The following is an 18,279-nucleotide window of genomic DNA, read 5'->3' on the forward strand; positions in this document are numbered from 1 at the left end:
GTGCTTTTGCCAGCAGAGAGAGAGAGAGAGAGAGAAAGGAGACCAAACAGGCTTTCTCTCAGAGAGAGAGAGAGAGAGAGAGAGAGAACTGGTTTCTGCAGTCATGGCAAGCTACAGCTTGTTGAAACCCCATTTTGAAGATGGGTTGTAAGTTCTGAGTTCAGCCTGGTGAAATGGTTGGCTAGAGTGTTTCACCTGAAATCAGGAAAGCGAAAGTAATTCTGTGGTGACCTACCAAAGAAGAGGTTATCATTAGGAAAACCCTGATGGGGCAAGTTTCTTCAGCAAGACACTGATGTGGTTGATTGTAGGGAATCAGTTTATGTGTGTCCAATGAGCAACAAATCTCTCTCTGAAACCAACAAGAAGCTTCCTGAGTGGTAACCAATTACCTTTAAGCACCAGAGCTTGGTGAAATATTCATAGATGTTAAATTATGTGCACAGGATAAGAATTGCCTAATACCAGTGAACTTGGAGGAGTGAGAAGTGAGATTGGACCATGAATCAAAGAACTTTTCTGAAGTTATAGACACATTACATACATGTGCGCTTAGAATTAGATGGGATTTAAGTTAATAGTAATTAGTTAAATTTGACCTGTTTTATGTTTAAACAAAATTTAAAATGACTTTTGTTTAAGTAACCATTTGTCTTATTGAATTTCTATTACTACTGGGTTTTGGGGTCCTCTGGGCCCGTAGCAGTTTTTTCAAGAGATAATCAGTTCTTAAATATATGGTACTGTAAAAGGATTGTTAATGTGGAAGATTGTTATGAAAGAGATCAATTAATGTGTTTTGAACAATTGAGAAACAAATATGCTATATCACGTTATACCCTTTTTTGTTATTTTCGGTTAACAGCATATTTGAGAAATAGGTTGGGACCAACAATGTTTCTGTGCAGCTGTATGGAGGTAGAACTTTATTAGGAATGGGACTGGTTTTTTTTCTAAATAATGTATTTCTTTGATGTATTTACTATTACAAGCAGGAACTCCTAAATTAAGATTATATAGATCTAGGCAGAGATGCAAAACAGATTTGAATATTACAATAGACCAACAAATGTGGGAAAATTTATGTAGGGATGATGTGACTAATACTATTAATGGAAGATATAGATTAGTTCAATTCAATTTTTTACATCAATTATATCTTGTACCACAGAAGTAGAATAGATTGAAATCAGATTTATGAGATCAATGTTTTAAGTATGGTGAAGGTGTAGGATCTTTTATACATTCAACTTGGTTTTGTCCCAATGTGAGAACTTCTTGGGTGACTAAACGTAACTTTTTGGAGCAAGTTACAGGAATTGTTTTTCCCTTAAATCCAAATTTATTTTTGCCAGGAAATATTAAAGGTACAAATCCTAAATTGAAATTATCAATTTATCAATAAAATTTGTTAAATTATCATTAGCGGTAGGAAAGAAATATACTGCAATTACTTAGAAATCAGATACATTAAAATTGTATTCCTTTGGAAAAATTACATACTTTTGGAAATTAGTACTGTTTTTATAAATTTGGTGCCCATACACTCAAATGATGGGATTAAATTTGTAGTGATTTTCCTTTTATCTCCCTTCCTCTGCAGAATTCTCCTTTGTATGTTTATGTTAGAACCGATGAGTTGTACTGCATGACATCTCTCTCTGCAATCCAAGGATCTTTTCTACTTTCTTTAACTTCTTGTTATTTTGTACCTATATTTTTTTTACTTTTTTCATTTTTTTTGGGGGGGAGGAGTTTGGGGTTTTTGGGATGGGTTGAAAACCATCTTGTATGTAATCATTTGTTTTTTTTATATCTATACTATTATAATTGTAGTTACTGCATAAATGGAGTATTAAATAAAATATTTTTTTTAAAAAGCTACAACAAATGTTGGTACATATTCAATGGTAACCTGCAAGTATGCTCCTTCAAAGAATTACCCTGGTACAATGAACTATTCTGAAATGTAACTAATGATAAATTTAGCAAGATGCTGTCCATGACCGGGTCCTTCAAATATAATCCAGGTGAAAGAGTAATTTATGTGTTGACAGTGGAAGTATTTGGAAGCATGCTGGAAGAAATCTTTAATCTTTTCTAACAGCATATCTACACCTTGGTGTAATATTTAATCAGAAGAGCTGCACCATTGACAATTAAACATTTCTAGGAGAACATTGAAATGTTTTGAGAATGTCTTTTTTTTTTTAAACAGTATGAATAACAGTGAGAATGATATTTAGTGCTCTGGTGGGTAAATTCTTCTCCAAAAATAGAATCACTGAAATACACAAAATGAGTCACAATGCATTAAATTGTTTGGGTATCGCGCACTTCTTACTTAACAGCCTAATAATTTTTTTTTAAATGATAAACAACTACAATAATATTGTATTAACTTGTGCAACTGGAGGATCTCATTCCTTCAAAGTGGCATTTCTGGTTTCAGATTCTGCACTGCTCATTAAGTTTATTAATCTCATTGACTCGGGGGACCAACACTTGGTTTTCTAGGTATTAGTTACTTAGTTCCTAGGTATTAGTTCATCTGACATGAACTTCCATATATACATTCATTGAAAGTAAATGGGCAAGTACAAGTGGTGTCATTTGTTTGCAGAAAACTATAAAGCCCCTGTCCTTGGTGCTAAAACCTGTAGATTAAATTGATCACCTCTCAACTCTGAGCCAAAAATACAAACATCAGGGCCAAAAATGTACAATTCTAAAGCATGCACATTAAATGATTACACCAGGTATGATGCTGGATTTGTTAACAAATTATGCAGAATTCTTCAACATGTTTTCAAATGGAATTGCCTTTTATTTCCTTTTTTTCCCCCCAAGCTTTGTTGTTTGTTTCTTGCTCCAACTTAGTTTAACAGATTATCAGAGGAATTAGAGAAGCAATTAAAAATATTTACAACACTGATATTCAAAAAAAAGAACGTTTTCTAGCTAGTGATCTAATCTTAAAAAAAATAAGCAAATTTCATTCCAAATAATAAATGTGGTTCTGAATCTTCTTACACCATGTAGAGAAAAACTTTTTACTTCATAATCTACAGAACTCGTCTGATATGGATTATTGCCTTATTTTTCTGTAACAATCAGTTAAAAATCCATGCTCGAATGGGTTAGGTTTGATTCCAACACTCACCTGTATTGCAGCTGAATTTGATGGAATGCCATGCTATATTTAAATATAATTGTCTTGAAGTTGTACAATGAATTTCTGTGTATTCATCCATTTTTAAACAATTTCACATGGCCACAAGAAGTGACAGGCAACATATTAGCACATGTACAGGTACACGATGCTTTATCCGGACATCTAAAATCCGGAAAGCTCCAACGGGGGCCAGCAGTCAGGGGAGATGTCCGGGCAGCTGAGGGACTGGCGGTCGGGGGAGACGCCCGGGTGGCCGAGGGACCGCGGTCGGGGGAGATGCCCGAGTGGCTGAGGGACCACGGTCGGGGGAGGCGGCCGGGCGACTGTAAGGGGGTGGGGGTGGATACAGCAGCACAATTCGGGTGGGCTTTCCGAAATCCGGAAAAATCTGAAATTCGGAATACACTGTCCCCAAAGGGTTCCGGATAAAGGATCATGTACCTGTAATAATAAAGATGTAGCTTCCTCAGTGCACCAGCAGCAATTCCTGAATTAAAGCTGTTGGATAATACAGAACAAAAACAGTATTAAACACATAATAAGTGAATTCTTACCAGCATCTTCAACAGAGAAATAGAAGATATCACTCGTTGCTTTGTCACCTTCACGCAGAATATAGGAAATCTGCATATCATCGATGTCAGCTATTAAAATGGAATTTGCAGGCAATGAGCAAGTTATCAAGTGAATAGTGCTCTTACTGTTCTAAATGTATGTCAAGCTTATCTATTATAGCGAAGTGTGCAAAATATCATAGTTCTACTGATGAAATTCGATCATTAATACCTGCCTTAAATTTAGTCGTACGATGCACAGTACAGATTATTGTTCTTTGCATAACTGATGAATAGCAAATAAAGAAAATGCTAGAAATTACATCAGAAAGCACGTGAAGGACATCATTAATATTTCAGTTTGACACCTCTTTGTTCACTTCTGATGCCCTTTTCTCTCAAATGACAGATGCATTTTCCATTATTTCAGTCATTCAATATCCACACTTTCCTTTTGAATGATGAAGAGTAACAGTTCAGAATGCACCAATTTAATCATTTTGTTCTTGCAGCCTGTCAGCAGCAGGCCAACAAAAAGGTCATCTCAATCCACCAAAACTGTAAAAAAACAATCAAAATGCACCTTTCTTCTAAGTAATCTTAAACATAAAATTAAGCATTCCTTTAAAAAATGATAAATTTGACCTTGTGGGTAATCTAAGGGCAAAAAAAAAATGAGAACTCTCATGGCGTGAAATTAAAGGTTTGAACCAAAGATTCTCTCCAAGGATTAATCATAACCTTTGCTTGACTATGCAAGAAGGATCTAAGTGACTAATGATATCTCCTCAAGATAGTGGGGGAAAAGAGGATAAAAACTATCACAGCATTACATGCATAACACATCCATAACTCTTAAATATGCAAAAAGGAACGATTTTCTGAGAATCTTGTATCCTCATTGAAAAATGGAATAAGGTGTAATATTGAAGAACTGGGTGCAGGAAGGATAAAATTACAAAATAAAAGCCACTATTTGATAACTATTCTGCAAATTGCATTCTACAATCCAATTGTATCAACAAATATTTTATTTAAACAGCCTTTTTTCTCTCTCCTTCAATCAGTGCATAGCTGTACATATAATAACAACTATGACTAAGGATATGTTTTGAAATTTTCTCCCCCTAAATTTCTAATCTACTCCTCTTACTTTTTTATAATGATTAAAATAAAACAATTCAATCATTCATTCTGATTTCTCCTCATTGCTTTTATATCAAATATTTAATTTCAAGTTAAGTCAAGTTTATTGTCATCTGATTGTATAAGTACAAGTCGACGAAATAGCATTCTCCAGTCCTCGGAGCAAAAACATGCAGACACACAACCAGACATAACACATGCAAATAATACATATGCAGGGAAAGAATTATAACTATACAAATAAATAAATAAACATTGTTTTGTACAAATGAGAGTCTTGAATATTTAGTGTGAGCAGTTTTTTTAGGTGTTCAGCATTCTCACTCCCCACAGAAAGAAATGATCTAAAACCAATGGTGCTGGCTCTGATCCTCCTGCATCTCTTCCCCAATGGAAGCAGCTGAAATATGCTTTGTGCAAGGTGAAAGGGGTACTCAATGATTTTGAACATCCTCTTCAGATAATGATCCCAGTAGATCATGTTGATGGAAGGGAGGAAGACTCCAGTGATCCTCTCTGCTACTCTTAAGGTCCTGTGGATTGACCTCCAAACTATTTCTTTCCACTAGCCGTACCACGCTGTGATGCAGCCGGCACGGACACTCTTGATAGAATCCCTATAGAAGGTTGACATAATGATGGCCGGTAGCCTTCCCTGCTTCAGTCTTCTCAGGAAGTTCAGTTGCTGTTGCACCTTCCTGACAAGTGAGGAGATGTTAAGTGTCTACGATAGGTCAATTTTCCTCATGAGATGCACCTTAGTATATTTTTCAATACAAAATATGCATTCAATATCTATTGTTATATCTACCTGAAAATTCCATTGCATCAACCTCTGTCTTGAGATCCATAAAAATGAAAATTGACTTTTCCACTGGCTCAATCCTTTCCCACTTTCATCTGTGACACCCACCAATATGACAGCTTCAAATTTCTAGTCCCAATCAGTTTGTCATGGTCATTTCCATCCTCAGCAGGATGGTTTGAGGGCCTTCCATTCTTAACTAGTTCCCCTTCATCAACACACTCATTTTCTGGATAAAGCTTTTGTCACATTGAATAAATTCTCCTTCCACTCTATTTATTTTCTCCTAAACAGCACCTGATATTCTGTCTGGGTATTTTGCAGCCTTCTCCACTCATATGGACATAAGAACATAAGAGATAGTAGTAGGCCATCCGGCCCTGCTCCACCATTCAATGATTGATCTCCATAGGCTCATCTTTACCTACCTCCCCATTTTCCTTAATTCCCTATTATGTAGAAATCATTCCAACCTTCACTGAGGTCACCTCCACTGCTTCAAAGAGTGGTGAATTCCACAGATTCACCACCCTGTGGGAAAATCAGTTCCTCCTCATCTCTATCCTAAATTTACTGCCTTAAATCTAGTTCTAGGCTCCCCTACCAATGGAACCAACTTACCTACCTCAATTTTATCTATGCCTTTCATAATTTTATATGTTCCTATAATATCCCCTCATTCTTCAAAATTCCAGTGAGTACAGTTCCAGAAGACTCAATTTTTCCTCATAGGCCAACCTCTTCATCCCTGGAATCTAACTGGTGAATCTCCTCTGCACCAATGCCAGTACATCATTCCTCAAGTAAGGAGACCAGAACTGCACACAGTACTCCAGATCTGGTCTCACCAGTACAGTTACAGCAAAACTTTCCTGCTCTTAAATTCAATCCCTCTAGCATGAAGGCAAACATTCCATTTGCCTTCTTGATAGCCTGCAACACCAGCAAACCAAACTTTTGGCATTCATGCACAAGCACTCCCAAGTCCTTCTGGATGGCAGTGTGTTGCAATTGCTTGCCATTTAAATAATATTCTGATCTTACATTCTTTCTTCCAAAGTAGAAAACATCACATTTACCAATATTATACTCCATCTGCCAAACCATTGGCCACTCACTTAACCTGTCTATATCTCCCTCCAGACTTTCCATACCTCTGTACAGTTTGCTTTTCCACCTAATTTAGTGTCATCGGCAAACTTAAATACATTACACCCAATCCCCTCTTCAAGAATATTTATGTATACTGTGAACAGTTGCCATCTCAGCACCAACTCCTGTGGCACTCCACTCAGCACAGATTGCCAACCAAAAAATACTTTCTACTTTCTACTGGTTAATTAATCCTCCATTCAAGCTAAAACATCACCGCTAATTCCATGCCTCCTTATCTTCTGAATAAGTCTTTAATGCGCCACCTTATCGAATGGGTGGCATAGTTGGCGTGGTGCTTAGCTCAATGCGTTTTCAGTGCCAGTGATCAGGACTGGAGTTCGAATCATGCACTGCCTGAAAGGAATTAGTACTTTTCCCTGTGTCTGCGTGAGTTTTCCTTGGGAATAATTACAAAAACTTTTACTGTCCTTTTTGAGCTAATCTTTTCTATTAGTCTATCTTCCCTCTCCTTATTGCTCACTTTGTGGTTCTTTGTTGCTTTTTAAAGTTTTTCCAATCTTCTATTTTCCTACTGGTCTTAGTAACTTTGTTGCTTCTTAGAGGTTTCCCTCTGTTCTTGGTGACCTTGAATACACGAGCTTTTAGTTTGATGCCCTCTTTAATCTCCTTTGCAATCCAATGCTGGCTGCCCCCACCCTGTCCTTACTTTGAATTGGAATATACTTTAGTTGAGCACCGTGAAAAATCTCTTCGAAAGTCCTCCACTGTTCTCAATATTGAAATCAATAATTTCAGGTAACTTATTTTCTCATTTTCCATCAGAACTTTACAATTTTCTTTAGAGGTTATCCATTTGCAATATTAAGCCTTTTTTTCTATTTCCACACACACTTCCTGATCAGCTGCTTATTTCCAACATTTAAAAAAATATTTTATTAAAAATTTTAAAACCATGATGCATACAATAGATAAAAGTAAATAATACATTATAAATAATATCAATAACACATACATGGTATATAACCCAAAGACCCCTCTAACCCACCCTACTATCAATACAACCCTCCCCCTATATCCCCCTCCCCCAACCTAACCATCTAATCTACACCCCCCAAAAAAAGTAAAAAGGAAGAAAGAGAGAGAACTACAATAACATAATTCCTATGGATTGAAGCAATTCCACCACAATGTGGCTGAAGAATTCAAAATTTTAAACCTATATAATACAAATAAGAGCTTCAAATTTTCCGATAAAAAAGATAACTATCACATAAATTATATGTTATTTTTTTTTCCAATGATGTACAAGATCTCAATTCCATATGCCACCTATGCAAGTTCAAATCAATATCATTTTTCCAAGTAATCATGATACATTTTCTCGCTACTGCTAATGCTAATCTCAAATTTAGTTAATCTTAATTCCAAAAATATCTTTTTGATATTACTTAACAAAAATATTGATGGATCCATTGAAAATTTAACTTTAAAAATATTTTGTAAAAGTTCTTTAAATCGCATCCAGAAAGGTTTCACCTTATCACATGGCCAAGTAGAATGTAAAAAAGAACCTATTTCTTTTTGACATCTAAAACATAAATCTGAAGAAAGCAGATTATATATATATATATCTTTAATTTTTCAAGAGTCAAATATAATTGAGGTATAAAATTATAATGAACTAATCTATATCTCACATTTACAATTTTAGTCATACTCTCTTTACATAAATTCCTCCAATCCTCAAGTAATTATTATCCCTAAATCTTTTTCCCATTTTAATCTAGACTTTTGGAAATCTAACTTAGGCATTTCATTCTGCAATAATGCATACATTTCAGATATAAACCTTTTCTTTCCACCATCTATAATTAAAATTTCAAATTTAGTCTGTCTTGGTTGCCTTAAAAGTATTCCCAAAGTTATCCAATAACAAGGGCACCAACTTGATAATAACAAAAAAAAAGAGTATTTGATGGTATTTTGTATTTTTCTTCCTTTGAAAAAAATAAAATAACCAACCTCATAACAATCCTGTACAATTTTAATTCCTTTTTGATCCCATATTTTCAAAAGCTGATCATTAACTGTAAAGGAGTTTATTCTGATATAAAGGTGTCCTCCTAGAAATGTTGCCTTGTGTACCTATTTCCTCATTTATCTTATTCTATATTTCCATCAAATGCATCAAAATAGGTGAATTATATTTACGCAATTTTTTCAAATTCCATTTATAAATAAACTGATCCATCTTGTTCGCATTCATTGGATTTAACTCAATATCTGACCAAACCAGTCAATTTTCTAAATCAACATTCTATCAATAAACTTTAATTGTGCTGCATTATAATATTGAAAATTCAGAAGCTGTAAACCTCTTAATTCATATTTGACATTAATTTTTGTAGAGACACTCTTGCCGTTTTATCTTTTTATAAAAACTTCCTTACTATAAAATTCAAATCTTTCAAGATTTATTGGTACCTTTACTAATTGAAGTGCTTAAAAAAGCTGTGGAAGTTCATTCTTTACCACATTCTTTTCACCAGACAATTATTATAGTTATTCTTTGATTTATATAGATCAAGCTGGATTTATTAAAAACTGTTATTCTGCAGATAATATTATAAAATTAATTAGTTTGATACATATTTCCAAGGAGCAATTCAACTTACCAATGGCCTTATCATTAGATGTTAAAAAGCATTCGATAGAGTAGAATGGAGTTTATTACTTAAAGTATTGGAAAAATTGAAATTTGGACCAATATTTATTAATTGGATTAAAGCATTATATAAAAATCCTACAGTTAGAGTAGTGACAAACGGACAGATATCATTGGCGTTTATATTGGAAAGATCTACTAGACAAGGTTGTCCTTTGTCACCAGCATTGTTTGCATTAGCTATTGAACCTTTGGCTCAATTGATATGACAGAATAGTAATATTAAAAGTATTAAAGAGAAATCTGAAAAGTTTAAAATCAATTTGTTTGTGGATGATGTTTTGATTTATTTAACAGAACTTCAGGAATCGTTAAGATCCTTATATGATGGATTGGAACAGTATGGAGAAATATCTGGTTATAAAATTAATTGAGAAAAAAGTGAAATTTTGCCATTGATTGATGCTGATTATACTTTTTGTAGAAATATTATTCAGTTTAAATGGTCAGATCAAATTAAATATTTAGGTATTAAAATAGATTAAAAATGTAATCATTTATATGAATTCAACTATTTACCTTCATTCCAAAAAATTAGAAATGATTTAAATCAATGGAAAGATTTGCCGATAACACTAATAGTTAGAGTGAATTGTATTAAAATGAATATTATTCCTGGATTACAATATATTTTTCAATCTATTCCTTGTAATGTTCCTCAAAATTTCCAACATTCTTACTTTAGTTTGATTTATCTGCAATATGAATTCCCTGCATTTACATGTGGCTTTGTTTGCTTTCTCTAACTACCTTTACTTATTTGTCAATTGCACAGCTTTATAAACAGGAAATCAGTATGGTAACTCTGACCTCAGCCTGACAGAGATATTTTCCTTGTCCTTTTCATCCCTCTCCCACCCTTTCTGATTTGTTTTCTCATTTTTCCAGTCTTGATGAAGGGTCTTTGACCTGAAAAGTTAACTGTGTGTCTCATTCCACAGATCCTGGATGATTTGTTGTACTTCCAACATTTTCTATTTCAGATTTCCAGCACCTACAGATTTTTTTAAGTGGTGTAAATGAATGTTTGCAGATGTTGTGATTATGATTATAGTTAAAATAGAGAAATGCTGGAGGAACTGAGAAGGTCTTGCAGCATCCATAGAAGGTCTTGCAGCATCCATAGAAGGTAAAGATGTGTTACTGACATTTCAGGCCTGAGCCTTTCATTGAGGTATGAGTAAAAAGCAAGCAGGTGCCTGAATTAAACTTCTGGGGAGAAGGAAAGGAAAAAAGGAGAGTTCGGGCCAAGAGACAAAAGGTATTAATTGGATATGGAGGACAGGAGAGAGGTGAGAATTTATAGGGAGGTAAGGGTGTGGGCTCTGTGAATACAGAGCTGAGGGAAAGGTGACAGAGGGAAAAGAAAGCTCTTCTCCAAATTAATTGTTCCTCTGACCCGATTCTCTTCCCCCCATCTTGAAACAAACCACTAATCTGGTTATTGCATCTGGAAGACCAGCTGGGCCCAGGTTTCTAAGTATCACTCTCTCTATCTCATCACTCCAAGCCCACCCTCAGAAAGATCAGCAGCTCATTTTGTTCTAAATACTATATTTGGTCAGAAATATTCTTTCTTAATATTCTTCAGCCAATTCAATTTCATTCCTCATTTACTTATTGCTGCATTCATTCATTTTCTCACAATTGTCCACTTTAAATTGCCTTCACCCTGATTTATCTATTTTTGTTGTAGGCATTCACCCATTTGCATTCTGATGTCTGTCATTCTTGTTCCAATCTTTTTATTTCCATGAAAATTCAGTTTTGCACTTCTTATTTTCAAGACTGAACCATAAATAAGGCTTGAACACAATTCAAAGCAAATGCAGGATTCAATCTGGAATTTACTTCACCTTCATGCCACATTTGTGGTCTACTGTCCTGACACTGAAATACTGAAGATGAAAGGGATTTATTCAGTAATCCTTTCATATTGCCATACAATGCATTAATTCCATATCACTCATGGTGGGGAGGGAGGGAGGGATTAAGTTTATACAGCACATGTATTTTCTTACATATAATTCATCATTAATTGAAATGTATGGTGGTTTTAAAATTTTAAATAAAATATTCCATATCTCTGTGGTCAAAATCCATCAATTCAAAGGTCTGATTGAGATTATCATGATAGCTAACAGAATAATTGCATCAACAAGATGATGGTTATTGACTGAAATATGAAGTGAAAGAATATCCAATTAGGTGCTCAGCGATAATTTTTGTCATATCTCAGGAATAGTTTCCAGTTACAAAACAATTTTAAAAAAAGAAAATATTTTCTCTTTCAACAAGTCTGAGTCAGGGTGTGTGTTAGTACCACATCAAAATGCATTAACCACATTTGCCTCATTAGACTGAGGAATCTGAGGATGTTTGATAGACAGTAATTATCCATGCTTTAAACTTTTGGCATGGTGATCATAAATCAATACACTAAAGATTGCATAATTAATCTCAATGTATTACTACCCATTCTTCTGGTTGTTTTCAAATACCTTCACTTAAAAGTTCAAAAGAATAATTTTCAATACAAGAACAGTAATTGTTCAGATAATTCATATTCATTTTACACTGCAGTAATGCCTCAGAGTTGAATGGCTTTTTAAATGAGATTAACTAATGTTGTTATGTGAACTGCCTCTTGAAAAATGTACTGATTTATGCTGTGTTGCCTTTTTCACTCTACGCAATTCATTCACTATTTCTACAAATTGTGGACTGGAATGGAAAGTATTTCTAAGGAACTTCAAAGCATTTTTAAAATAAAAGTTTTTTGATCAAATTCCAATGTCAGACCGCTAATACTACGCAAAGAATTTCAAAGTTCAAAGTTTAACTCTTAATTTTTCAAATCTTCTTTCACGCATTTAACTTTTGACCAACTTTCACTGATCAGAACTTCCTAATCTTTGTTTGACGACTTACAACACGCAGTCATGTGAGAACAAATTAAGCATAAAAAATGTGACTGATAAAATAGTTAAATGCATATTAGATATCCGTTCTGTGCAACCAATGTTTAATTACCATGGATAATGCCATGTGGTTCAACACCGATCATAGATAACATGGAAGTAATTGCAAGAGAAGTAGATGGGCTATTATACAACACTCATAGAAAGCACATGTGAATGATGCCATTGTTTTTCGGACAGGCACTACTTGCTCAGGCTACTTTCTTGTCTTAGCCTAATATTTTTAGAAACATTATGAAAAGCCAAATAAAGATTAATTTTATGTGGCATGAATTATTGTCCTTTGATATTAAATAAATACTAGAAAATCAGGTGAAAATAAACATCCACAATGAAAACTTGACTTTAAAAATCCCACCAACCTTGACTGAATGAAGTAATGCTGTCGTTTCCCAGCTGAGTGTTAATGATGTAGCCATGCTCTGGTCCCTCAAAGATCTTGTACTTCAGGAGTTTGTGTGGGCTGTCACGATCCTCAGCTTTCAGTGCCTTGTTTGTGATCATAAATCCAAGGTGACCAGTAGGCATTACCTGAAGCGTTGGAGCTCCTTTGTTGATGACAATTTGTGGGACACCATTGTCAACAGCTGCTATTTGGATCTTCATTGTCTGAGGCTTGCGAGTTTCAAACACAGTGTCCGGGAAAACATAGTATTCAGTGTGGGTGCCATCAGTTACCGTGAAAGAGAAACTGTCTTCATTTGTCTCTGTGCCATCATGTTTGTAACTAATAAGATTATCATTGAGGTCCTGTTTGCTGAAGCTGGTGATTGGTTGGCTTTTGTTATATAACAACTGACCATGAACAGGAACCTGAGTGATAGTGAAATGCAGAAAAGAGTCCAGAGTGTCATGGTCCTCTACTGTGAGTTCAAATGGAGTAATCAGCTTCATTTCCCCCTCACTCACTACCAAATCATGGACTGTGAGTACTGGTTTCTTATTATCTACGTCTGTTATTGAAACTCGAAATGTCCGAAAAACTGGATTGAAACCATCAGTAACCTCAAATTCAAAGCTGTCCATTCTAACTTCATCGTCCGATGTATGGATATAATAGATTTTGTTTCCTGCTAATTCAAGTTGGGTGAAAGAGGTAATTGGGAGACCAGGGCTATCAGTTTTTTCTAGATGCCCACGTCTTGGGGTGCGAGTGACACTGAACCTTAAGTTTTCATCAGGGCTGTTAATGTCACTGGTGCTTAGTAAATCAGTAGTCAGTGTAACCTTCCCACCTTCCTTGAGTGTGACACCTTTGTTAATTACTTCTGGGAACACCTTATCAATGCTGCCAATGCTAATGTAAAAATAACGATCAATCAGTGGGTTGATGCCATCCGTTACATCAAACTTAATGAGATCACGGACACCTTCTTGGCCTGTGTGCACATACTGAATCAAACCCTTATCAATTTCATCCTGGGTAAAGTTCATACCAACTGTAAGGTTCTGAACCACATCACCATCTTTCATCAAATGTTGCAATAAGCCTTTTCTTTGGCTGTAACGAATTATATATGTTAATGTTTTGTCATCAGAATCCAAGTCCGTCGCTTTTAAAACTTTGTTCGTTATTATCTTCAATTCACCTCTTTCAACTTCCAGACCATCATTTATAGTCATCCTTGGTGTTTCATCATCAACAGGGATGATCACGATCAGGACAGTCTTCTCCACAATATGTTTGCCATCGGTAAGTCTGATATCAAAGTTATCTTCTTTGGTTTCAGAATCATCATGTTCATAGACAACAGTAGAACCAATTGAAATGTCCTCCAGAGTAAAACTTTTGATTGGCACAGGACCAAGTGCGGACTGTTGCACAAACTGACCGTGCTGAGGCGGTTTTGTTAATATAAAATGAAGTTTATTGGGGGGGATATCAGCATCAGCTGCGTTCAAAATCGGGGTGTCAACAACAAGACTCATCCCTTCCATCACCACGAACTCACGGACAAAAAGCTCTGGCTTCTCGTCATTGGTTGGAATGATGACAATTGGGAAGAAGTGGCGCTGAGAGAAGTTAATGCCATCCGAGCAGTGGAAGGTGAACCTGTCTTCAACCTTTTCAATCCCCTTGTGAATACTTTGCATGTAGTAGATGTGGCCATCGTGAATGTCTTTAATGGTAAACGCGCTAATGGCCACGCCGCTCCTCGACTTCTCAGACCCTGGGGCTGGGGATATATTTTCTACATAACCAGATGTTGATTGAACAATAATCGTGCACAGGATATCATCAATAGGAGTGTCTAAGTCTTCAGCATTTAAGTTTGCCATTGTGATGACATTCTTTTCCCCTTCCCGAACTGTATACTGCTCACCCACATTGACTTCAGGTGCCACATTGTCCAGGGGCAAGACGGTGACTTGGACTCTGACCCCTTGCACTTTATTTCCACCAACAACCCATTCATTGGACATGTCAGATAGAGTCAAGTTGAAGGAATCTTGCTTCCTTTGAGTGCCAATTTCGCCACTGGTATGAGAGTAGACTACTGCTCCGCTGATGACATCCTGCTGAGTAAACCTCTCGACAGGCAGCCCGTGTACCAATATCTCCCCCAGTTTGGGGGGATTTTCCACAATGAATGTCAATAGTAAGTCGTCGGTATCTTCGTCTGTGCCCCGAATAACGTTGGTGGTGATTTTAGTGGCGCGGTTCTCGAGAACATCGATGTGAGAGCCAAGTTGGCCATCGGGGAGAATAATGGTTGGTGTCTGGTCGTCCACAGGGCGCACTGTAACTCTGATGGTCACCGGCACTTCGTGGACCAAGTCGGCAACGTTAAGTTTAAAGGAATCTGTGGTCGCTTCGTCGCCGCTGTGCCAGTACACAACTCGCCCGTTTGCAATATCGTCCAAGACAAAGGACTCGCCTTCGGTAATAGTGATTCCCATATATTGAAGGCGGCCGTGCTCCGGAGCCCGGGTAAGGGTGAAAGTAATTCTGTTCTGGTCGGTGTCCGGGTCGCTGGCATCTAACTCGGCGTTGGTCAACACGTAATCGCCACCCTCGGATACAGTGAAGCCGGTGTTGGTGATCTGCGGGGGGTTGTTGTCCACCGGCTGCAGGAAGATGGTGAAGGTGCCCCTGGCACTGTTACCCGCGGGATCCTGCACCACGTAGGTGAACTGCACCACTCTGGGCGTGACGCCCAGCTCCTGGTCGGGGGGCCGGTAGGAGACCTTGTGGTGGTTCACCTGCGCCTGGGTGAACTCGCTGATGGCCACCTCGGGTTTCTCGGTCAGCACCAGGTCCCCCGCCTTCACCTGGTTGTTCTCGTCCACGTCGGTGGGCGGAGAGAGGACGGTGTACCTGAGGAGGCGGTCGTCCGAATCCAGGTCGGTGTAGCGCAGCAACTTCTTGCGGAGGTGGCTGAGCTGGTACTCCTCGACCACCATCTGGAGAGTGGTGCCGGGGAAGACCTCGGGGGGCAGGTCGTCCACGGGCTGCACCTTCACCACCAGCGTGTGCTCTCCAGACTGGTTGGGAGGGTCGTGGTCATCGTGGACGCGAAAGACCAAGGTGTCCATCACCGTGTGGGTGCGGTGTGGACCGACGTGCCGGTAATACAGCTTGCCGTCCAGGAGGTCCTGCTGGGTCCACTGGGTCACCACCTGCTCGTCGGTGTGCAGGTGCGGCCGCAAGCCGGACGGCTCGCTCTGCCGCAGGAGCAGCACTCCGAGGGGAGAGTAGGGCGGCTGCAGCACGAAGCTGATGGCCGAGTCCGGCGAGTCCACGTCGCTGGCGCTCAGGGCGAAGGGCGAGATCTGCTGCGTGCGGCGCTCGGGCAGAGCCAGGCCGGTGTTGGCGTTCACCACGGGAGGCTGGTCGTCGGTGGGAGCGATGCTGATGGGGAAGAGGAACTCGACGCGGTGGCGGCCGTCGCTCATGCGGAAGACCACGTTGTCGCTGTGCGTGTCGCTGCCGTCGTGCTGGTAGACCACCAGGCCGGCGTGGAGCTCGGCCGGCGTGAACCAGGTCCGGGGGGTCCCCAGCACGCTGAGCCGGCCGTGCCTCAGGCCGTGCAGCACGGCCACCCGCACCCGCGGGAGGTCGTCCTCGTCGCTGAGGCGCAGGTCCAGCGGCCGCGACTGGCCCTCGAACAGCCGCTGCCCGCCGTTCCTGGTGGCCACGGGCGCCAGCGTGTTCATGGGCTTCACCACGATCACGAAGGCGAAGGGCTCCGAGATGGCGCCTTCGGCGTCCACCGCCTGCAGCTCCAGCTGGAAGATGCGCTCGGTGTCCGAGTCGGCCGCCGGTGGCCTGTAAGCGATCTTCAGCTCTCGGATGTCCCTCTGGTAGAAAGACGTGACGGGGAGGTTCTGGTCATCGGTGCTGATCAGGTGGCCTTGCCGCTGGCCAAGGGGCGAGGTGACGTTAAAAATCAGCTGCTCGGCGTCGGTCTCCAGGTCCTCGGCCGCCAACATATCGCCGGTGATGGCCGTCATCACGAACTGGTCCACTTCCATCATCAACATGGCCACGAAGCTGGGCCGGGGCGCCGTGTTCTCGGTGCCCTGGAGGATCCTCACCGTCACCTGGAAATGCTCCTGACTCACCGGCGCCCCGTGGCCGTCCAGCAGCTCCACCCGCATGGGGAGGTAATCCCTGTTGGGGGAGCCGGTGCTCGCCGTGTGCTGGTAGCGGACGCCCGCCTTCACGAAGGCGGCGCAATCCGCCGTCCGCCCGCCGCCGGTGAAGTTGGAGAGGCTGCCGTAGCGAGGGAGCCCGCCGGTGCCCAGCAGCGCCGTGAGCCGGCAGCTCTCCGAGTCTCGGTCGTAGTTGAAGCCCAGGACCTTCGCATCGATGGGGTTGCTGGCGCCGTTCAGCTCCTTCACGACCAGGGGGACGTTACGCGTCAGGACCCGGAGCTGCTGAAAGGACACCTGCACTTGGAGCAGGAACGGGAGGAGGATGGTGTCCGACGGCGTGTCGTACCGGAGTTGCAGCCTCACGCGGTCTCTGCTCGGGCTCCTCGAGCCGAAATGGGTGTACTTGACGTCCTCCGGCCCGAAGTCGCAGGGGAATTGCTCAGGGGACAGCATGCCGGGTCTCTGTGACAAGGGGTCGTTCTCCAGCACCGTGACCACGCACCTGTCTCCCGGACGCACTTGGATGGCCAGGTCGCTGACGGGGTCGACGTGCACGGATCTGCCGAAGGGCACCGTCACCACGTTGTTGTCCATCAGTACGGTGTCGGGGCTCGGTCCTCGGAGCAGAGCGGGCTCCAAGTGTCCCTCGGCTCCCAGAACGGCCAGGAAGCACAGATAAGCAGCACCCAGCACGATCTGCCCCGGGTTCCGTCTGCGGCGGCCTGACCCTGGCCGTAGGTCTGCGTGGGGTCGGGAGGTGGTCATCGTTCGCGGCTGCGGTTTCTCCGAGCCCGGGGGGAACTGCTGCCTCCGCTGCAGTTGTCAGCAGCACATGGACACGCTGCTGCTCGTCGCGGGCGCCCGGCGCTCCAGGTAAAGCCGCCCCGGGCTGGACCAACCCCACCCCCGGCCGCCCTGAAGAATGCAGACCCCGCCTCCTGGAAAGAAACCGTAACCCCGCACCCTGGGGGGAGGAGGCCAATGCAAAAAGCAATAGGACCTCTCCCGTCAGGCAGAATGGTGGGCGACGGGTCGGGTCGTAATCCGACATCCGGCTGCAGAGGAAAGATGCACTCAGACCGCCCTGGGGGAAAGTGATCCAAACCCCTGGGAAATGTAATAGCCCGGGAAAACTGATCCAGACCCCCGGGGAGACCCGTTCGCCCCCGAGAAAGATA

At 40.7% G+C, this 18,279-nt stretch overlaps 1 protein-coding gene across 1 annotated transcript in view; it reads right to left on the reverse strand.

Moving 5' to 3' along the window:
* frem3 (Fras1 related extracellular matrix 3) overlaps window positions 1-17,866 on the reverse strand; it is a 174,859-nt gene extending 156,993 nt beyond the window's left edge. Inside the window, exons 1-2 of the mRNA XM_069923127.1 lie at window positions 12,865-17,866; window positions 3,730-3,819 (exon numbers count right to left, since the gene is read on the reverse strand). Coding sequence (XP_069779228.1) covers window positions 3,730-3,819; window positions 12,865-17,866 — 5,092 coding nt within the window. The remainder of the gene's footprint in view (window positions 1-3,729; window positions 3,820-12,864) is intronic.
* Window positions 17,867-18,279: the final 413 nt, after the last annotated feature.

The sequence above is a fragment of the Narcine bancroftii genome, chromosome 3 (assembly GCF_036971445.1).
Source record: "Narcine bancroftii isolate sNarBan1 chromosome 3, sNarBan1.hap1, whole genome shotgun sequence".
Lineage (NCBI taxonomy): Eukaryota > Metazoa > Chordata > Chondrichthyes > Torpediniformes > Narcinidae > Narcine > Narcine bancroftii.